The 24561-nt window shown below is 33.2% G+C and overlaps 1 protein-coding gene and 1 long non-coding RNA gene across 2 annotated transcripts in view; both read left to right on the top strand.

Moving 5' to 3' along the window:
* LOC149783789 (uncharacterized) overlaps positions 1 to 15606 on the top strand; it is a 38490-nt gene extending 22884 nt beyond the window's left edge. The window contains exons 10-12 of the mRNA XM_089932913.1: positions 6319 to 6531; positions 11965 to 12315; positions 15530 to 15606. Coding sequence (XP_089789039.1) covers positions 6319 to 6531; positions 11965 to 12315; positions 15530 to 15606 — 641 coding nt within the window. The remainder of the gene's footprint in view (positions 1 to 6318; positions 6532 to 11964; positions 12316 to 15529) is intronic.
* Positions 15607 to 17235: 1629 nt separating this feature from the next.
* On the top strand, positions 17236 to 24168 carry LOC149783788 (uncharacterized). The gene is made up of 3 exons (XR_016414070.1): positions 17236 to 17521; positions 20542 to 20655; positions 24070 to 24168. It is a non-coding gene; the product is annotated as an uncharacterized LOC149783788 (long non-coding RNA).
* The last annotated feature ends 393 nt before the right edge of the window (positions 24169 to 24561 follow it).

Below are 24561 nucleotides of genomic sequence, written 5' to 3'. Positions count from 1 at the left end.
GGATATAATTCCCCATTGTTACTTAATGCAGAATAAGACTTCAACAACTTTAATTTCAGTAACATGATTTAAACAGATTGCATTACCATATTAACCTTAAATCATCTAAATAACAACACATCGATATTTCCTTCATCTATAGCCATGGCTCCCAATCTTTGTGCTGTAGATCCCCAAGGGGTGCAGGGTAATTCCAAGTGGTCTGACAAGACCAAGGGGTCTGTCAAGTCCACAAATCAAATCCTCAATTAACAGGGATTAAAAGTACATGTGGGAGTCAGTGCAATTTTTCTAGATTAAGAAGTGGTCCTCCTACCCTATAAGGTTGGGAACCACTGATCTATGACATTTGTTTTGGTTTAAATGACATATGACCATGATGTTTAAATTTGAGCTATGAGTACATGGCTGCAGTTGACTTCTCCAGTTATGGTGATATATCTTTTAGAAGAATAACAAGGTGTATATGAAAGCTACTGAAAAAAAAAACATTAAAAAAATGCAGACTATTAAAAACCCCTAACAGATTTATTGAATCACTAGATTCTACTAGACATGAATATGAAATTCTGTTTATTGCATTATAGCCAACAGTCCGATTTACTCAATGGAGATGTGTCAGTTTGGCATATAATATGTATACCTTGTGATTAAACATTGTATCTAGACTTTATTTATAGTTGAGAACACAATGTGATAAAACATTGTATCTAGACTTTATTTATAGTTGAGAACACAGTGTGATAAAACATTGTATCTAGACTTTATTTATAGTTGAGAACACAGTGTGATAAAACATTGTATCTAGACTTTATTTATAGTTGAGAACACAGTGTGATAAAACATTGTATCTAGACTTTATTTATAGTTGAGAACACAATGTGATAAAACATTGTATCTAGACTTTATTTATAGTTGAGAACACAATGTGATAAAACATTGTATCTAGACTTTATTTATAGTTGAGAACACAATGTGATAAAACATTGTATCTAGACTTTATTTATAGTTGAGAACACAATGTGATAAAACATTGTATCTAGGCTTTATTTATAGTTGAGAACACAATGTGATAAAACATTGTATCTAGACTTTTTTTATAGTTGAGAACACAATGTGATAAAACATTGTATCTAGACTTTATTTATAGTTGAGAACACAATGTGATAAAACATTGTATCTAGACTTTATTTATAGTTGAGAACACAATGTGATAAAACATTGTATCTAGACTTTATTTATAGTTGAGAACACAATGTGATAAAACATTGTATCTAGACTTTATTTATAGTTGAGAACACAATGTGATAAAACATTGTATCTAGACTTTATTTATAGTTGAGAACACAATGTGATAAAACATTGTATCTAGACTTTATTTATAGTTGAGAACACAGTGTGATAAAACATTGCATACTTTATTATGAGCTGAGAGACCAGAGAAAAAAGTGAATTTGACTTTCTTTTAGCTTTGTCCCAGGTATATTGACATGTAAGGTGTTGTTTGGTAATTATTCAATGAAATAGATTGATTATATGCATATATTCACTGATGCTTGTTAGTTACTGTGTTGTGTATTTAGCATCCCTTGTCTGCTAACAGTTTTTATCACTTTGCACATAATTTCATCTTGCATTTGAGTTGGTTCTTAAATAGAATGTGCCCCTTTTAAAGCCAGTATGGTCACCATAGCAAGAATCTTGCAAATTAAATCACTTCCTCCTCTGGTCACTAATTATTAACTGAAATTCATTTAATATTATTTTGAAACTATTAGTGTGACATATCACATGCAAAGATTAACACTGATGTGTGAAGTGCTATGCCAAAATCCAAAAAGGGATATGCTATCAACTAAACTGCATCTGCTAACAGTCTGTAGTGCAAAATTTGGTATATAATAAGTATGTGTTAACTGTCTGTAGTGCAAAATGTGGTATCTAGTTAGCATGTGTTAACTGTAGTGCAAAATGTAGCATATAATTAGCATATGCTAACAGTCTGTAGTGAAAAATGTGGTATGTAATTAGCATGCATTAACTGTCTGTAGTGCAAAATGTGGTATCTAGTTAGCATGTGTTAACTGTAGTGCAAAATGTAGCATATAATTAGCATATGCTAACAGTCTGTAGTGAAAAATGTGGTATGTAATTAGCATGCGTTAACTGTCTGTAGTGCAAAATGTAGTATTACAATTTTTGTTTGAAAGTATTGCTGTAATTTTCCAGTTAGTGCATTATAATCCTTAAAGACAGTAAATAGGTCAACTTAAGGACAGTCGAGGCACAACACAATTCTCTAGTTTTATTGAGATCTTTTTACAGAGTTGAAATAAATGGATAAACATAAGGATAATGAAGGATCCACAAAGATGTGTCCATTACATTCAGATCATTTATAAGGAGATGAAATGAATAGATAAATTTAAGGACTGTCAATGGACCACAACTTACATGCTTTATTTCCTTTTCCTCTATATGGAGGTGGAAGAATTACATGAACTTAAGATTACATTATGATGTCACTTTTTGCCTAGGTATATCATGGGGGAAGAATTGGGACTTAAAAGATGTGCTTGCAATTTCTGTCTCATATTGACTAATATTTAACAATCTTATACAGCTTTAATAATAATTATAACAGTTCTGCGAAAGAATCTGATCAAGTACAGTGTGACCCCGCTATAACACAGTAGTTGGGAGCCATAGAACCTGACCGCATTATAGACTGAGCTGTGTTATAAGCAACCAGGTCAGTTAACTGAAGAAAATTATGCATGTACCCAAAAAAAATTGCGGGGAGGGGGTGTAGGTAATAAATGCGGGCAGTGAAATACGTGCTTCATTGGCACAGTTACCATCTTAAATTGATGCATATTAAATGAGAAATACACCTGTAGTGAAAACAGAAGAGATATATAATAGTTTACTTTATTTAGAGAACCACAAATTGGTACATATACATAAATACTGTTTATATGTACATGTCTAATGTATAGCATGAATAGTATCAACACTGTGTACTCACCCACGAACCTCATCATATACATTGAATCCACAATACAAGTGATTCCATCCAAAATATGCACACACACAGCTTTAAAATATTCAGTAATTTTGTCACAGGTCATATTGGTCTGAATTCAGTGGAAAAATATAGCACAGTCATGTAGTGAATGACGAAGTACATTTACTTTTCAGTACGTGCCAAGTCGGTAAAAGTTAGTTTGCGTTTTAAGCTGCCGTTGGAAGCGTTCATAAGCATAAACATTTTCCCAAAAAAGAAAACTTTCATGGCACAGTTAATGTGTTACAGTCACGTTGGAAAATGCAAAAATCCATCAGATTCCATCACTTTTACTTAAGTTTGGTACTGACTTCCTTTGGTGAAAAGTTCTTTGTTTTTATTGAAAGATTGTAGTCTGCTTTCTTTGATGACGGGTGCATGTGTTATTGAAGTCACCGCTAAAGGACAGCTTTGGAGAACCAAACAAATGCCCATTTCTTATTGCGGCGGCAACATCAAATAATTGTATTGCATGACTGAGACCGATTTTTTTCCCATTTGCTGTGTACATTTTCATAACAATCGGTGCTTCAGAGGTAATCTGTTTCCTTTGAAATTTCAGCAAACTTATAATTTTATCTGGGTACATTTTTAAAAAGGAATTGGCCATCATTTGGACTATTCTAGTTACTCTCAATCCCTCCATGCCTATTGAATAAACCAATAAGTACGATGTAGTTTTTATTTATTTATTTTTTTTAAATTATTTTTTTTACATTTGTGGTAGCAGCGTGATGCTGCCTTCCACACATGCATCTGAAAATTAACAAAGGGTCAATGGACAATAGAGACGCAGGTGTTCAGGTTTGATGACAGGGATTATAACAGAAAATGTGAGTGTTCTGAAGGATTTAATTCTGAGTGAAAAGAGGAATTTTACTTACCATCCACATCCAAATGTCAGTCTTTGTAAATAAATTAATAGCGAGCGGCCGAAAATCCGATGAAATATAGATTACAGGATAATACCTCATCTGGTTGATCTCTGTTACCAGAAATGTCAATAACAAAAAGGCGGATATTTCACAACATACAGAACTCATGCTAGATGGCATAATAAGCGGATTATGATATAACAATGCACTGTTTAGATGGTTTGCCAATATGGACAAAGAATTTGTTTATGTAACAATAGATAAATTTCAGTGCATTTTATATCCAGTTTGTGGCTTCCTTTCATGTGGCCTCTGAATTTCTGCACTCCAAACCAATGGTTGTATATAAAAGTTTAAACGTCGCCAATAAAAAAAAAGCCACATGGTATGTTTTGCCGCCAATAAGGAAAAACAATCCAAATTTGTGACATTGGCGAAGACCTATGCGATCCCAGAATAAACTTTTTATGCGTTATTTTTCGTACTTTTAAGAAGAAAAACTACTTTTTCATGTACAAGAAAAATACATATAAAATTTCAGGAGCCACGCCGTGATCGTCTTGTATTATTCATATGCGATCTCTTCCCCAAGATGATAATAAAGGTTTTACGTTTTTTTCGTCCTTTTAAGAAAGAATTTTTTTTGTACAAGAAAAATACATGTATATGAAATTTTGGGAGCAACGTGGTGACTGCTTTATATCCAAATTTGTGTTATAACGGAGCACACTATAGTTGGGTCACACTACAGTAACAGTCCTGTGAAAGAATCTGGTAAACTGGTAAACTAGTAACAGTTCTGTGAAAGAATATGATAAAGTAATAACAGTCCTGTGAAAGAATCTGATAAGCTTATAACAGTCCTGTGAAAGAAAATGGTAAAATAACAATAGTCCTTTGAAAACAATGTGATAAAGTAATGTGAAAGAAAATGGTAAAGTGAATGTTAGTACATGTATATGCAGTCTAATTGCTTTAATAGCACTGAGAAAGGAAATAATGAAGTCAATATAAGCACACACACATTTACAAGATCTTTGGAAATCTTTACCAAATTACAACCTGCCATACATTTGGCCTCACATACTTTCTGTAATGGAAAACTGATATGATGTCAGTAATTGTGTTACCCTTAGAAATATACTCGTCTACACACTTTTTTTGAAACTTTTTTTTTTTATGAGGAGTCCATGATCTTGTAGAAATTCATATATTACTATAAATTGATGGGTAATTATTGACAGGGTATTTTATTATTTTATAGTTTTCCATGTAACAGTCCCTACTTGTGGACAGATATTTATCTATTCAAGAAAGGTTAATATCAGAAAATCCACACCAAGTTAACACTTTGAAATGACTTTGGATTTCATGGACATTTAGGTATGTAAAGGTTTCAGTGTTTCAAAAAGTTACAATTTTAAACATTTCAAGGTCATCTGACCTTACCAGGGTTTCTTAATGTTGTCCTTTTTGACCATGATAACCAGGTAGGTGTCCCCTAATACAGGTCTTGCTGTGTTTTCTGTGAGCAGGTTTACCCTCATAAAGGCATGTTTTGCCTGGTCATTAAAGGTTACTGAAAGTCTTTGAGAAATAAGCACCTCATTTCAAGAAGCTGGTTAATGTATTTTCTTATTGTTTTTGGTTTGTTCCTTGTATTTAAATAAGCAACAGGAAATAGAACAATTGATACCATGTAGAAGCCCCTGAAAACTAAAAATTTGTCTTTAAAAAGTCATTGAATTTCAGTTCTCCTGATCTGTTTGAACCCATGACCTGTAGGTGTCCACTATTACAGCCTTCACTGTTTTAAGTGAGCAGGTATCCCAGGGCTCAGGTTTCATTGTGTTTTCAATGTGTTTGCCAAGATATATGTCCAAGTGTTTAGTACAGATGAAAACAAAGACTAATATGTTATTACCTTTCTGCAGTGAATGGTGGATTGTATCAATAGATTGCTCTTCATGATCTAATACCAAAATAAATTTTGTACACTTTGGTATCTTGACTTTATTGTTGCTTGATATTATGTAACATTGTGACATATATTTATCACATGACAAAATACATTTTTTAAAACTTTGATATCTACAATTTATTTTTGTTAGATATTATTCTACAGGGTGGCAGACTTTCTATGAGATGATGAAAAGCATTTATTATACTTTGTTATCTTTAATTTATTGTTGATAGATATTATGTGAAATTGTGAGATAATATTTATCCCACAACAAAGTACATTTTTGCTATCTTTGATATCTTTACTTTATTGTTTCTAAATATTACCAGTATGTTACAGTGTAACATACCGTTAATGATATGACACTGTGAAATTAATAAGTGCAATCACTTTATGATCAATTTATTTTCCAGACACACTTGATGTACACAATTGTACTTTTGAGGAAGAGCATGCTCTGTGCAGTCGTAATGTTACATCATCAGTCACCCCAAGATGTGATCAGCCAGTGTACAAGTGGGTGCACCACAGTGGATCCACCTGGACAAACCGAACAGGGCCAGATTTCGACCACACATTTTTGATGAAGGAAATGTATAGGAGTTTCACACATGAGAATATGACGGGTTGGTGAATGTTGTTTAACTTCCCTAAACTGATATGTTCATATGCAGAAAACATTTTTACTCGAAATGCCTATTTTTTCTGATTTATTGAAATAGAAATAACATCTAACAACTCTTATTCATATATATAATAAAACACGATGATTATTCCTGTTCCGTGAGTGATTAGATGACAAAGATTTTACTGTTAGGTTAATCAGTATTAGTAAATATTAGTTGCTGAGGAATCTACGATCATGGATGTTTGTGAATATGAAATGTGGAATTTTAGTATTCATATTCATTTTAATACTTTATTTTATTTTGTTGCATTCAATATTTGAAATTGAAATTTGTTTCAGAGAGGTTTTACAACTTTGTAGAAATTAATGCAGTCATTGGCTGTGATGGTGTATTGAATGTATTGATTGCACAACTACACTTTATGGACTTGATCCAGAAAAGCCATTGGCTGTTGCGATATTAATGTGTATGTAACATGTCAATCAGCTTTTAGCTAAAGCAGTTGTAAAAAGTGGCTTTTGGTATGTCTCCTCTTCCATGATGTGTCGTCTCTGTGTGTGTGGTGCGTGATTTAGATTTATAGTCATATGGCTGTGATGTCTGCAGTGTGACAGTTTATAGTGATGTAAAGCACTGGGGTATCTTGCGACACATCTATAGCATCATGTTCCGTCCAGTCACATTATCCTGATGCTAGGCAGAACAGTCCTAAAATAACTTCATAATGCTGAGTGCCAAGCGAAGCAGTTGTAAGTACCATTTTTATGTCATTGGCATGACTCAGTTGGGGTTCTAACCTGCAACCTCCCACATCCAAGCCATATGATATAACCACTTAGGCCACCATAATGTTCATGTTGTCTCTAAACAATTGCTGTTTTTAACTTTTCCAAACTGAGGGATCAGTTCAACCAAATTTGGTGATAAGCATCATGGCATAATTGCCCTACAGGCACTTGCAAATGTTCACCAATTAACCATCAAGCACAAGCACCATGACTAAATATAGAAACATCGTTAAATGATTTGGTCTCAAAAACAGATGAACAGAGCTAATCAAATTTAATTGCAACCACCATGGCCTTAATATCTTTCAAATTTGTAGAAATGTTGCTCATCTGTCATCAAGCATAGCTGCCAATGGGGTCTCCAAAACTGAATTTGTCCAAATTTGACAAAAAGGGCTTCCACATTTGTACAAAATGACACCAATCTGCTTTCAAATATGGTGACTATTTCTAAAGGCTGGAAAACTATTCAGTGAATTCTCTAAAACTGCTCAACATATTTTAATTAAAACTGAAAAGACCCTGGCATGGATGGCTTTTAAGTTTAGTTCAGTAAGCCATTCCACCATGAAATATGGCTACTTTTCCTAAAAGTATAAGCATGTAAAGAGTTTCTTCACAGAAACTGCTCAACTTAGCTTGATTTGATTTGACAGTAAGCATCCTTGGTCCTTTTAAACTTACAAAAATTATGACAGTCTGACATCGTATATCTATGCTATTAAAAATCTAGAACATATAAGAAACTTTGAACAGCAATCATTACAGTACATTCCAGACCAAGTTCTGCAGATGACATCCTGACATAAAGGTGTTTCAGTTATTGGACAAATGATGCTTGTGTGCTATAATATATGTAGATGTAAAATAATTAAAATCAAACTTTTATTTGTATAATATATGCAATCAGCAGAACTGTAAAATATTTCTGATGTAAGCAACCATTTTCAGACCTGCCAGCCCTTATAACTGGACCCTAAGTCCAATGAAATGACACGTAAATTATGGACTCAAGGAATAATAGAAAGTGATATAAAAGTATGGTATGGATAGTGGCTTGTAAGTATTTGTACTAAATTCAGCTTTTAGTATATATTCAGAGAAGCTTTGTCAAGGAACTAGGCTAAACTGTACAGGAACTAGACTGAACTGTACAGGAACTAGGCTGAACTGTACAGGAACTAGGCTGAACTGTACAGGAACTAGACTGAACTGTACAGAGTAACTAGTATGCTTCAATCTGCCAGTGTGTTTCATGCTGAATGCATGCATGGTCAGTACATCAGAGCTTTTCTGGAATTGTTATCCAGTAAATGAAAGCATATTGAAGTTGAAAAGGATAATCAGCCTCTTACCAAATGTCATTGATGACTTGTTCTTAGATAACAAAGAAGACTTGAAATTGGGTCAAAGGTCAGGGTCAGGATCACTTTGACTGAAAGAAAATATTTTCTGCTCAATAACATTACTTCTAAATTACAGATGTGAGCCAAACTTTGGTGATAACTTTCATCTAATGTAAGAAACAAGTCACATGATTTGGAATTAAAAAGCTGAAAGGCTAAGGTCACTGACTAAAAACAAGATAAATGTCTTTTCTATTATAACTTTAGATGATATTAAATATGCAGCTGTAGGTGTAGAATGTGCCATCCGTGTTGAGTATTTTGACTTTATTTTATGAAGAAAAGAATGTGCAAAACCTGCTTGATAAATAAAATTTTATATTTAGTTTTAGCTGATTTTACACAATGTTTTTCTGTAAATTCAGTTTTGAGATTTATTTCTAATTTTCCAACTTTTTGGCCTTTGTATAAAAATCTTTGTTAGGATGCATGTTTACACAAAAATACTTGATTTTAGACAAATTAAATATTCTGAAATATTTGTAAGCATATGTCGATGACCTGATTAATTTGCAGTGCCAGAAATTATTTCTATTTTTGGTTTTAAGGGATTTCAGTTCCTCTATACTTACAGCCTAAGATCCAATATTATGTTAACATATATAGTTTGTTTTACTAAATTTAGTCCTACTAAAATTAGTAACAAAGTTTATGTCATGAGAAGAAACTAAGTACATGATTATGTGTGACATTAGATATTGATTCTAGCAGTAAATGCTTGCAAAGAAATGACACTAATCTCTCAAATAATGTTTCAAATGTTAAATATTATTTCCCTAGTAAGATATAAAAAGAAAACTTTGAAATATATCAAGAATACGTACAATATAAAAAGGGACTTTGAAAAAATTGTCTATAGAGTTATGTCCTGATGTTATTAGTATTACTTCAACCCTGCAAAACTGCTCCAGTGGCCTAGTAGTTAGAGCATTCACCTCGGATGTGGGAGGTTGTGGGTTCAATCCCTGGCTGAGTCATACCAAAGACTTATTAAAATAAATGATACTAACAGCTGCCTTGTTAGGCATTCATCATTAAGAAGTTAGTTTTAGGACTGGTCGGCCTGGTGTCAGGATAATGTGACTGGGTAGGACATCATGCTACATGTCTGCAGCATGATGCCCCAATGCTAGACATTATAAAATGCCACACTGCAGAAATCATACTGATATGACTGAAAAATTGTTAAAAATCCAAATCACACACACACTTAACCCTGCAAAGCATCAGTACTCTCATTACCTTGATTTTGTAAGTTTTTGAACCTTTTCTGTGTAGACTTTTCTCTTTGTAATAGGTTTTTGTGTGGTTTGTATGTAGACTTATGTATCTGCATTGGGTTTGTAAGTAGCTGTTTCTCTCTGCACTGGAGATGTACATACTGTAATAGACCTGGGGCTCTAAGCTGTAATAGGATGGATGAGAAGGGGTGGGTGGGTATTTTTTGTGTCATAAATTTAACATGTTGTTCATGTCAATGAACATATAAACTGCTGAAAGAATGAAGTTAAACACTGTAATGTATCAGAAGCGTATAGATCGCGACTTACCTTGATATATGTATTAAACCATTTATGTGTATGTCAACTGTGATTGCCGGTCATGTGGTAACATGCGTCATGAAATTCAACCTCGCACATCGTTAAATACTCACAAAATCATCTGGAATCTTATTTCATATGAATTTTTCACACCAAGAAATATGTTTATCACCCTTAAATTCCCATGTCAACTCATCATTTGAATAGCACTAAGCTGTATGACTCCAACAGCTGACATCACGAAAATACGTCTGCAGGCAAGATGGACGACACTAGATCACATGACCGGTTCCACACAGTAAATTTGTCAAGTGCACATTTTTTATTAAATTTCACATGTTGATTGTAAATGCTGGCCTTCTTTTATACTAGAATAAGTATGTTTTGAATATTTAATGGTGTATTCTTTGTTTTTATGCTGGTCAATATATTTTCAATGTTATCAGCGTTCATTGGTAGTTGTGTACTCTTCACCCAAGCTTAACTGTCTTGGTTACGATTTCAGGTACGTTGACGTTTGACGGACATGACAAAATACGTAATGTTTATATATTTGCTAATGACAGAGTGTGAACGGACAAGTGATGATAGTTAAATTGTATATTAACCCTCAGTTTGTGTCACTGGTTATAGAGTATCTGTTCAGCACCACCAGACCTGTTCGGCGTACCGGACAAGCAACGATTGGTTATGTTTACATCACATGACTACTTTCCAAAGAGTATAAATAGGAGTGAAATTTGATATTCGGCAGATAGCTGTCAACATCAGCGCTTTAATCAACATCTCTCCATCATTGAGGTAGTTATAATTACAACTTTATTGGATGGCGTTAAAAAGCTCACAGATACTTATAAAAATAAGACAAGTCTACAAATTTTAATTTCTTTATTCTCAAAACTAGACTGGAATTATGTATAGTACAACAATAGGAATCAATTCAATTCAGACAAATTCAATTCACTGCTATTGAGTCAAGCTTAATGTAAAAGTAATATGGTGCCACATAAATAAGCAGCTATCTCCCGCCACACTAAGAATTTAGGGTTAACTTTCAAAATACTCCGTGGGTCGTCCATTTCTCACTGAATGATTATGTTAAGGTTATGAAGGCCAGCATATTATAACATTTGTGTATTGCATACGTTACACGTAATCAAACACATACATTCATGTTTTAGTCATATTCCTTGTACTAAGCATCTTATCACAATTTCATAGTCAAAAATAAAAAGGTCCTGACTTTGAGCATTCTTGCAATTTATTATTATGTTTACACAAGTTAGCCCATACCCCCCCAATCTGTTACAATACTTTTTATGTAGACCTTTATTATTTCATTAGAGTTGTAAAGGCTTGTAGGTAGACTAGTCTCACAGCACTGTGGTGAACATGTGCATGATTTGTATATAGATCTGTCTGTCTGTCTGCAGTGGGAATATACATCGTTTGAATAATTTATATGTAGACTTTTCTTTCTGCATCAGAATCATACATGGCTTGCGCCTAGACATTTCTGTCTGCAGTCAGGTGGTCTACTTTGTTTATGAAAACAAATCAAATATTTTAGTTTGTAGAGTAAAACCTTAGAGACAAATTTTGTTCCATAGAATCAGAAAGCTACTGGTACCAAAGCTATGCACTACCTGCTATGTTCATGTCTATAATGTACCCTCACTTTGTATCTGATTAAAGGTCAAGGGCATTACATGTATGTTGATGCCTCTGATGGCAGTCCTGGAGACACAACAACATTAACGCTAAAGGATTTTCTTATCGGCAAGTTCTGTTCCCTCCGATTCTTCTACCACATTTATGGCAAGTCAACACCAGTTCTGCATGTGAGAGAAACAAGGAGACATATTGATATGGTTTTGCCCTCATTTGACTTAAACGCCTGGATTCCTGGTTGTATAGAATTGAAAAATGACTGTTCAGACGAGGAGTCAGCAATAAGATCTGTGTCATTTGTGGCTGAGAGAGGAGACGGTCCATATGGAGATATTGCTATTGACGACATCAGCCTATCCTTACAGAAATGTCCTGGTAAGTATATATCTTCAGTATGGAAAACATATCTTGGACTTGATGCAGTTTGGAGTACAGTACTGTTTTTATGTAATTATAGCAGAGGGAGGATATGATTGTACTTCTGTCTGTCTGTCTGTGTGCATTTCAAGAGATTGTACATAGTTTTCAGGTAGACAAGTGAAAATTTGTAGGCATGTTTATATACATACATAGATGACCCAATTTGAGGCTATTGGAGTATTTTTGTATTCTCTATTGTTCTTTGTCTTTATATTTGTTGCACGTGTTATTATTTTGGTCCTTAAGATTTCAGATAATTAAAAGTTTGTTAAAACACCTGTGAAATCTTAGGAAAATGCAGAATAATAATTTGAACATGAAAGGAAATTAGAAAAATGGATTTAAAATAGGCTTTCAGTTGCATTTTCATTAGTCCTTCATTGGATTTGAAATGATGCGTATGAATTTAAACTTGAAAAATCAACGTGTCTTAAAGGTGTTTTCCATTGAACTTTAATGCTATAAGAGTTATAAATGGAATTATAATAGTTTATAGATGGAATTTAAATGGATTTATGATGCATGAAATAGACTGGTGACAGTAATAATCTCACATTGTATAATCCATAATGATATATGTTAGCTTTTGTCATGGCTTCATTATTGTTTGTATGCTTTAAACATGCATCAGCTATTAACATTTGTAACAGTGATGCACTTTGAAAAAAACACCTAATTGTATAGTCTCATGATAACTGGATTCATCGCTGAATTACATAGAAATATGAACATCCAGATTCATCTCACTAAGTTTTGACCCATATCCTAAGTCGCTATGGGTATTGATGGACCCCAGGGTCAATGATAGTTGCATGTGTATTTTTATGACAAGCGAGTACTTACATGGTAAAGGTTTGAAAATCTCAGTCTCAAGACCCTAAGGTTTAGGTGAAACACAGGGTCAATGTCAGTGCCAAGGAAGCGTATTTATGGTTATAGGCCAAGACATTCACTAGTTTCTATGTAATGGGGATAGGGAAAATAAAGCAAGGCATTACTCAGAGTCTTGATCATACATGTTTGGACACTTGTGTCATTGATCACACATATCAATCCTAAAAAGAATTACAAGAAATATACAGATGTTGATGACATCATCAGCATAATGAGGTTATCTATGGTGTCATGGAGTGCATTTGTGTGGCATGGCTGCATTTCACATGACTTCCTTAGATGCCAACTGTATCATCTATCTATATATATATATATATATAAAACAAAGTATAGCATATTCATATTTGTATGGAGACTCTGTAAAATGATTGACATAAAAAATTGATTCTGAGATTCATTAGGAAACATTGTTAGTGGGTTGATTACCATCACTCAAGAGCATTACCACTACCTCTAGTGACTATAAGGGTGTTGTTAGAGCCATAATTACCTCTACTGTTAGTAGTTATTGGTTAGAGAGAAAATACCTATACTGTGAATGGTTATTGGATAGATAGAGATATTAACTTTATTGTCAATGCTTGTCAGGAAGTTATTAGAGAGATAACTACCTTTACTGTTAGTGCTTATCAAGGAGTTATTAGAGAGATAATTGCTTTTATTGTCAATGCTTATCAATTAGTTATTAGATAATTACCTTTACTGTCAGTGCTTATGAAGGAGTTATTAGAGAGATAATTACCTTTACTGTCAATGCTTATCAAGAAGTTATTAGAGAGATAATTACCTTTACTGTCGGTACTTATCAAGGAGTTATTAGAGAGATAATTACCTTTACTGTCAACAATTATCAAGGAGTTATTAGAGAGATAATTACCTTTATTGTTAATGCTTGTCAGAGAGTTATTAGAGAGATAATTACCTTTACTGTCAATGCTTATCAAGTAGTTATTAGAGGGATAATTACCTTAGCTGGTACTGGTTATTTGAGAGGTAAACCTTTTTCTATGTATCAACGTTTTCAATATTATTTTTCAGATGCCAGTATAAATTGCACATTTGAAGATGGTATGTGTGGTTATCTTGCAGAATATGATTGGAAAATCAACCAAACTGGTAAATTAAGTCTCTTAATCTTTTAATCCCTATCAGTTTATTTTTGATTATTGTTTTGACAACCACTGCTTAGAGTGGCTTCAGTTTGGTTTGGTCCTGTTGATAAGCCTGACCTTTGATCCCTTCCATTCATTCATCAATCTGCCAAATTAAATATATTGGACATATTCGTATCCATACGCAAATTACATGCTAAGCTTTATGACCATTACATAATATTTTTATTCATTTTTTTTCTTCTCTTTTTTAATTTATTTTTGAATTTGTTTGGACTCTAATTAAAAACATTGTTATCATTAGACATTTTTCCCTCCAAAAACATTGAGGTAGACAAATAATGCTTTTCATGTTTATATAAATGCTGATGACCTCCTAATTAAATTTTCAAGCCATTGTGTAAATTTTTTCATTTTTTATGCATTTTTAACTTTTGGAATATTGTTCTTTTTGTAACAAAATCTGTTTTTGCCTTGAAAAATTTAATAACACTCATGATATGAACAAATCTAATTTGGTAGACTTATTTATATTCAGATGTTAACAATTCTTAATTGAGTTCTGGCTATTTTAGCATTTTTAAAATATTGTTGACATTGCATTTTGCAATCCAATTTGTGTTTGACAAAAACAGTACAGTTAATAAAGGAAAACAATTTCAGGTAGACATATGAAATTTGGTCTTCTTGTTTGTATGTGTTAGTAGATATTTACCTAACTTGATTTTCATCTCACTACAGCAAGTTTTCAAACTTGTTTCCAAATTTATGTCATTGAATTAGAAGTTTGAAGTGTGGAGAATGCATCACTAACAAATGTAAATCTAGTTTTGAATCAAACTTTACACATTTGTGACAAATATCATGTTATCACAAGTAGGGAAGTTAGACAAAAGAAATTTGGTAGGCATGTTTGTATTCATAACCTGATTAGGTTGTTGGGTTTTACATTGTTATTTTTTAAGTTTTATAACATTTTGGAATTAGACATTTGTGACAAAAGCTTAAGGAAAAACTGCTGAGATAGACAAACTGATTTTAAAATGCATAAATGTATTCAAATGTGGATGACTGGTTACATTTCAGGTAATTAGAACAATCCATTTTTTTGTCTTTATGTTTTTTAATCTCTGTGGCTGACTTTTTGTCAAATACATTGTCAGCACATAAGCAAAAACCTCATGATGTTGTCAAATACATTGTCAGCACAAGTAAGCAAAAACCTCATGATGTCAAGTAAGCAAAAACCTCATGATGTTGTCAAGTAAGCAAAACCTCATGATGCTGTCAAATACATTGTCAGCACAAGTAAGCAAAAACCTCATGCTGTTGTCAAGTAAGCAAAAACCTCATGATGTCAAGTAAGCAAAAACCTCATGATGTTTTCAAGTAAGCAAAAACCTTATGATGTTGTCAAATGACATTTTGATAGGCAAATTTTTATCCGTGTGTAGTTAAATAGATCACATTTTCAAGGCATTACACACCTGCCTCATTTTCAATGTTAAAATATTTTTGGGGACCATTTTGACAGTATAATTAAGACATTATTAATGACATAATTTCCAAGGAAATAGGAGACAAATGAATCATATAACAGCTTGCGAATATTTTGCTTTTGTATAAAAATGATTATCAAAAAACACAATTTAATTGATTATTGGCATCAAAAATTAAAGACAACCCACTACTTTTATTCTTCATGATATCAGGTATCTGCCATTGGTTTTTGAAGTATAGTGTCATGGCATAAAATTGCATCGTACGTTACATGTATGTAAGTAGAAAAGTAGTGGGAATATTCCAAATTAATTATGTGAGAATTAGAATAGTAGAAATGATCCTTTTGAATTAATGTGAGAACTACTGAGTAGAGATAGAGGATTTATACTGATTATTTTAATTTCTGTCAAGTTCCACAGTATTGGGAAGTCATACATAGTAGTCACCTTTCTGGTGGCAATGGTGACATCAACAGCTTGTTTGGGTTAAAGATTTTCATGTGCATATATTTCCTAATCCTATTTATTGATTCTTGTTATTTTTGACTTGAATCATTATGAACCTAAGGCAGACCATTTTTTTGGAACACTAACTATTAACCACTTTAACGTTTGAGTCAGATCATAGTAATACAAATTTTGCTTTATTCTTTTTGAAATAGGACCAATGATTTTACCATATGAGAAATACTGTAATAATCCTGTCATGTGAGAAATACTGTAATAATCCTGTCATGTGAGAAATATTGCAATAGGACCCCAAGTCATATTGTGAGAGAAATGCTCTAATTGGCCCCTACTCATGGTGATTTACTGTATTGGGTGCCAAGGGTATTACAGAGTGAAAACTACTGTAATATATCCACTGTATTTTTAGGGAGATTTGTATACATTGTGTATCAGAATCTTTTACATGAGATTTCAAATGACTTGATTATTAATAAATAAATAAATAATCATCTTTGTCAAAACCAACAACACCTTTTGCTTATAATCTAACCACTTCAAATAATATAAATAAATCCTTGATCTTCTCTGCTTTTTGTTATCTTACATATGTTACTTTCTGTCACTGTGTTTGCCTTCCATTTTTGTCTTCTGTAAATTCTTTAAATTTCCTTTCTGTCATTTTGTGTCTCAATCTCTAATGTTTTGTATCTCTATTTCTGGCACACATCTCTCTCTCTAATTGACCCTATATAGACAGCATTTTTATGATGTACCGGTAATCTTATGCATGCATACATTTCATATAAGCTTCTGTTTTATTGTTGTTAATATTATTATTATTAGTATTATCATTATTATTATTGTTATTATTATTATTATTATTATTATTAAATTCAGGTGGATCTTTGGTTGCAAGAGGAAGAGAGGGAGGAAAATTGATTTCTCCAAGTGTAAAGGGACCAGGCTGTTTAACACTGTATTACACCAGTACAACTGAGGACATGTTTGATTTGATCATTGGCATGAGTCTAATAATAGGAGAAAGAGTTTACCCAATAATAATGGATGGTCAAACAAGGATGATAAATGTACCTGTCAACATAACAGGGCCGGATAACCTAGTGATAATGTTGTCTTCAGGTTTTCCAAGTGCTGTATTTTATCTGCACAATGTGACATTTTCTTCCGAGTGCCCTGTGCTAGGTAAGAGACCGATGACAGATACCCATCCCAATACTTTTAATATGCACAGAAATAGTATGACATGCATTGATAACCATATCCAGAGGGAATTTATCACCAAGTTGAATAGCATTAGAAATAGTGTATTTTAAGAGAAAGATGAGAACATTGATCATGTTAGGCAAAAACAACTACCCATTTTGCTCATAATCTAATCACTTAAAAAAAATAACTAAATCTGGATATGCCTTTGGATCAGACAGACAGACATACAATGGGGACCAATGAGTAGATATGTAGAAAAATAAATTAATACAAACAGGCAGACATAAAACAATTAGATTGGAAGATATCAGTAAATATTACGATGAATGATTATTTCTGGTATTAATCAATTTATAATATATACAGACAGTATGACAGCCAAAAAATCCCCAAAGTCAATCCAAAGCAGATTCAGTTGGAGAATACAGCTGTTTCTTGATAGAGCATTTCATTTTAATGTTTATGTCAGGCTGGAAACTTTCAGATCTGAGTCATCTAAAATCTTATAAAATTGTGTCATGTCATAGACATTAGCACTAATGTTTCATCCGAAAAAAAACAGCCAATGGCTATCATTTAACACTAATATCTCATTAACTATGTGTTGCATAAAGATTAATTTTGGCCATTGTAAACTTTCACATTTTAACTGGAAAATAAACTGCAATCAGCTGTTTGTATGTTAGACATATTTACCACTGCAAAAGATAATGACTGGAATCCTGATGTCAAGATCAGTTTTGATTCCAGTCTATTAGATTGGTATCCTGCTGAAGGTCACCTTCCATTCTGATTAAGTTAAAACTGAAAGAAAGTACTACCTGTAGGAATTTGCAGGTACTTCCTCATATTGTGTGAATTTATAACACTTCGAGAAGCCATGCTTCACCCCATAACAGACTTCACTTTTAAAAATTGATCTAAATTGGCCATGATCCACCCCATAAAGACTTCTTTTTTCAAAACTGATTGAAATTTGCCACGATCAAACCCTTAATAGACTTCACTTTGCAAAACTGATCTAAACTGGCCATGATCCATCCCTAATGGACTTCATTTTGCAAAACTGATCTAAATTTGTCATGATCCACCCCAAATGGGCTTCACTTTTCAAAACTGATCAGTATTTGCCATTATCCACATTTAACAGACTTCACTTTGCAAAACTGATCTAAATTTGCCATGATCAACCCGTACCAGATTTCACATTGCAAAACTAATCTAAATTCGCAATGATTCATACCTAACGGATTTCAGTTTGCAAAACTGGTCCATATTTGCCAAGATTCACCCCTAACAGACTTCTCTTTGCAAAACTGATCTAACTTTGCCATTATCCACCCCTAACACACTTAACTTTTCAAAACTGATATAAATTGGCCATGATCCACCCCTAGCAGACATCACTTTGCAAAGCTGATCTAAATTTGCCATGATCTATTCCTTTTGAACTTTACTTTGCAAAATTGATTTAAATTTGCCATGATTCATTCCTAATGAACTTCACTTTGCAAAACCGATCTATATTTGCCATGATCTGACCCTAACAGACTTCACTTTTCAAAACTGATTTAAATTTGCCATGATCCACCCATAACAGACTTCACTTTTCAGAACTGATTTAAATTTGTTGTGATCCACCGCTAACATAATTCACTTTGCAAAAATGATCTAAATTAAGGTAGTGCCACATTTTTGCCATGATGACAGCATCACACAAGTAAGTCAATAATAGAATACAAATTCTTTTTTATTCAGAAAAATAATTAGAGTTGTTTGGCTTCTTCCTCTTTACCCCCACCCCATAAAAAACAATTTATATTTGTTATCTTTCTAACTAATGACAGTTGAATATTGGCAGCATTAAAATATAATATCGTTCAACCTGATTGGTCCAGGTGCAAATGTTTGGATTGGGATATTCTTGTCTACACCATCCAGATTTGCCTATGCTGTATAGCCAAAAGAGTGGCTGCACCAGTTGCTACATGGTATATAAACCACAAACCAGCTAGACATTGCAATCAGTTGAACAAATACATTGATCAGAACTTTTTCCTCTGATGAGTTGCAAAGATAATAAAGCAAGTCAGGGGCCAGAGGTGAATATTGGCCGCACCATGGCAGATGGAGTCTCTACAATCCTTCAAGCAGCACCTTCTTATGCAAACCATTGTAACCGATTGTAGGTCAGACATGCTAACCACAGCAACCCTTAGGTAGCAAGCCAGACATGCTAACCACAACAACCCACTGATTGCAAGTCAGACATGTTAACCACTGTAAACCACTGATTGTAAGTCAGACATGCTAACCACTGGAACCAATTCATTGCAAGTCAGACATGCTAACCATATCTACCCATTGATTTCAAGTCAGACATGCTAACCACTGCAACCCACTGATTGTAAGTCAGACATGCTAACCACTGCACCCCACTTATTTTAAATCTAACTTGATAACCACTGCAACTCACTGATCATAAGGTTAACTTGATAACCATGGCAACACACTGATTTTATTTCAGACATACTAACAGCAATCCCCTAATTGTAAGTCAGACAAACAAAAGTAATTCCCAAGTTCTATGACTAATGTTTTTTGAGGTACAGTGAAGTTGAACATGAGGGTTCAATCATTCCAAGTGCTCAAAACAAATGTTTGATTGGGTACAAAAGATTAATTTTGAGTTCAGTCAACCTTAAAGTGACCTTAAATCTATTCCACAGAAGTTACGATATTTTATCATAGGCTTACTAACAAACTTATTTTATCTAGCAATGCTCCTTGGGAAAGTATTCTCAGTAATTAAAAAAGAGACATGACTACATGTTTTAATTGCATGACAATTTTAAAAAAAAAAAATATTTGTTTCAGAATTTAGTAAAATATTCTGAGAAATGACTCTTGAGACAACTTTATGTGCTCATCCCTTCACAGAACAAATGAAGAAATGATAGGTTTTTAAACAAATACTCATTTTTTTTCTTCCTTAGAATGTCCAAAGAGTGACTTTGTATGTGAACACAACTGTATCTTCAAAGCCGATGTATGTGATGGGCATAGTAGGCACTGCATTGATGGAAAGGATCAAGCAGATTACCACTGTTGTATGTATATAAATAAAGTAATACCTTATTATAAGGCACATAAGAGTCATGTGGCCTCCACCTACAGCTGCCCCTGACCTTAAAACCCCTCAGTATGCCACAATTCTTATAACAAGGGTATGCTCATAAATCCCTTTAAAGTGGTTAACCATGTTCCTTTTTGTTTTTAATATTATGCATAAACTTTATCAGTGTCACATAATTAAATACTTCATGTTTATTTTGGAATGCTTTGACATGATGGTCATGGTGAAATGTTCATGAACGGTATGTTACCTGAAAACTTTGGATCTCACTCATGACCAAGACCAGTTGCTCTAATGGAGGTAGGATTTTTGTGCCATTTCACCGTTTCATTCCACCCCCTTTATTTGATTTAATAGAAAAGACTTATTATTGTAATCATTGAAAGCAGGTCTCCTTTAAATTTATTGTAAGAATATAACAAATACTTCTAGAAGTTGCAGACCAAAACACTTTTTGGACTTAACTAGGTTCTTATAGAAATACTTGACAGGATTGCTTTGACAGTTAATTGACACATTTTTGGCATCTAAAATACAAGAGATCATACCATAATGTTAAGATGGCTATACACTGACAGAGTTTGAAGGTAAAACTGGGGTTTTATGTGGTAAAGTGGTCTGAGGCTCTCACCTTTACAAATCACTGACATCTCACCTCTGTCTACATGGGATAAAGTCTAGGCTTGGCTAGCATAAGTATGTCAGAAAGCTTGCCAACTTCCCATGGGTTGGTGGTTCCTCCTTGTGTTTTCCTGGATTCTTCCTTTACCAGATATACTTGTTGCTATGCAGACAAATCAAAAGATAAAAGCCAAACATGAATTTGACTTGACAAGCCAGATTTATTTGTGTTTATATCTTTAAACATTGCCACCAGTAGGTATTAGCAACACTTTAATTAATCAATATTTTGTCATATTTTGTTATTTACAGTGTATGGAGAGTATGTTTAAAGACAATTTTGCTAAATATATGTCACTTAATGTGACAGATAGCCCCACAAAGAGTGTTGATGAATTGATCTATAACTGAAAATTACCTTGAATTATGAAATTTCTAAGTTTATGTTGTAGGAAAAAGAATCTTTTGAGAGCTTATCCTAGCTGTAAGTGAAAAAAAATAGAGACATTGTTTTATTGATGGAATTTCATTCCTTCAACAATCTTGAGTTTGGAACACTCATTATTAAAATTAGGTGCGGAATTGAAAACATGTTTCAGATGCATGCAGGTTCAGAAAATGCTGCAGCTCATATCCTTTCCTCTACAAAGAAGCTGACACCCAGGTTTCATTTATACTGATAATTATAGGTTTGATCATGAGTACTCATAAATTTTAAGTTATTGCATTTTTAATATAATGGTGTTTGCATAGGTTTACTGTGTGAACTGAATTAGTACCGTGATTCGTACTAGAGCATCCACAAGGCTGACTACAGAAACTGACAATAAAAACATGGTTACATTTATATTCATTATTTCATTAGGTTTTGCTGGATTTCAGTGAAATAAAAAACAGCTTACTTTGTATAGTGTGTTATTCATATATTTCCACTTAATAAACTCCTACATCCCATCAATCATATTACAATAAATCCCAGTCATGTAGACTGTTTTGAATCACACAAAATAAATGCAATATTTATATGTGTACATATATAAAAACATGAATGAAATCCAATGATTATTAATCAATCCTGGCCAGCCTAATCCATATATACTCTATATTATGTTCACCCATTTCCAGGCTGGTTCCCATTTTTTCATACCATTAGTTCTGTGTGTCCAGTATTCAGCCTAGCAACCAGCCTCAGTAGTCTCAGTAACTGATATGATAACACTCAGCGGTAGTGAAACTGCACAACAGCTGTTGTAGCTAAATGGTTAGCATGTCTAAATCAGCAGTTTAATATTGTGTCATATCAATTTTTATTCTAGACTATTCGTGGAAGAATTTGTATAGTTTTAGCTTTCTCCCCATCATCTTTACTATTGTGCCATTTATTTTTAATCCATGAATCAAAGATTTCATCTTAGACTTTCCCTGGATATCTCTAACAAGCTTCCTCCTCTGAAGAATTTTTTATTTTATCGGACAATTGCTGATTGTGGAAATACATTGATTCATGTATTTTACTACAATTTTATTTCTTTTGTCATGATATAAAACTTAGATGTGGGTTTGGTATACATTTTGGTCAACTGTAAAGCAGGTTTCTTGGTTTAATGAGTTTCCTAAATTCATTGTGCATCTACCTGGTTGGGTCATGACACAATTATTAACAATTTTGTGTGCCATAGTTTTATTTACTGCATCCTAACTTAGCAATGCTATCATTAATGTTGGATATATTGGATTCAGTAAGTGATATGCATATAGAGTGTACATCATAAGACCTAAGGCAATGAATATGATATAGTGTGGTGGGCATCGACAGTGAGAAGGCTGGGGGCTGTTAAATCATTTAATGCTCATTTTATATTCATATTGGGGATAAATGTCATTAAAATATGTTTGTTAATGAAATTGTTTGCTTTTCTGTATAAATGATGATGTGCAATTTCATTGCAAGTAATTTCAAAATTTCTGCTCTTAGTGCCAAGCATTTTAAGTTCACTACAATCTTTGGAACTTGCTACTCCACAATGAACCTTATTTTGGGAAACATGCACTGATTATTCCTATTGCTTGCTTCTCTTGCTATCATCGATTAGATTTGCAGATTATTTGGATAATTGCCACCAATTAATATTATATACTTGAATCATGTTACCTCCATATTAACTCATATGCTTTGGATGATAAAAAAGCAATATTACAAAGTTTCATTTACTTGATTTGATCACAATTTACTTCAGGTTCAACAAATAGTATTCAATTATTTTGGTATTTTCTAGAAGAAAAAGCATTGGATTAATGCCTGACCCATTATTGTAAGTGGATTCATGAGTTATCCATGTTTGAGTTATCAAGAGAGATGTGTAATGGGGTACATCATACAGTGGAATATGGAATCAGAAGGAACCATGTGATGTACATGTACATCATTATACAGTTGTAATATGTTGTACATGATACCTACTACAGAGAAATTAAGAAAAGGTGCTTCTCATTTGTCAGTAAGTCTCTTTTTCCTACGGGTAGAACATGACAGTAAAATTAGGAAGAATTGCCATTGTGAACAAGTGTTCCTTACACAGATATATAATGTGAAGTTAAAAGAAGAGATAAGGTCTGTCCATTTTATGTAGGTGTCCATTAAGACAGGTTTTACTTTCAGTTGTGTACATTATCATCATAAGGAGAATATTTAATTGCTAATTGTTCCAATGATTCATAACTTTTCCATTTAATAATGACATCAGAAAATGTTTTTTTCTTCTTGCAGTACCTTCCATTGAATGTGATTTCAATCAACTGTATGCATGCAGCTACACCTTTACAAATGCCAATTTCACTATAACTAACTTAAACATAACAACAGGTAAGTGTGTTTTATCTCCCTTTATTTCATACTCATTTAACCGTACATGGTTGATCTTCCTTTATTTCATGCACGTTTGACAATACATGGTTGATCTAACTTTATTTCATACTCCATTAACTATACATGGTTGATATCCCTTTAGTTAATGCTGATCTAATCATACATTGTTGATCTCCCTTTATTTCAGAAGCATTTAACTATACATGGTTGATCTCCCTTTATTTCATGCTCATTTAGCCATGCATGGTTCATCTCCCTTTATTTCATACTCATTGAATTATGCATGGTTATGTCCTCTTATTTCACACTTATTTATCCATACATGGTTTATCTTCCTTTATTTCGCATTCATTTAGCCATACATTGCTCATCAGGCATCTGATACAGATGTTC

This window comes from Sinohyriopsis cumingii, chromosome 14, assembly GCF_028554795.1.
Source record: "Sinohyriopsis cumingii isolate HCF-2022 chromosome 14, ASM2855479v2, whole genome shotgun sequence".
Taxonomy (NCBI): Eukaryota; Metazoa; Mollusca; class Bivalvia; order Unionida; family Unionidae; genus Sinohyriopsis; species Sinohyriopsis cumingii.
This window is presented reverse-complemented; position numbering and strand designations above follow the sequence as displayed.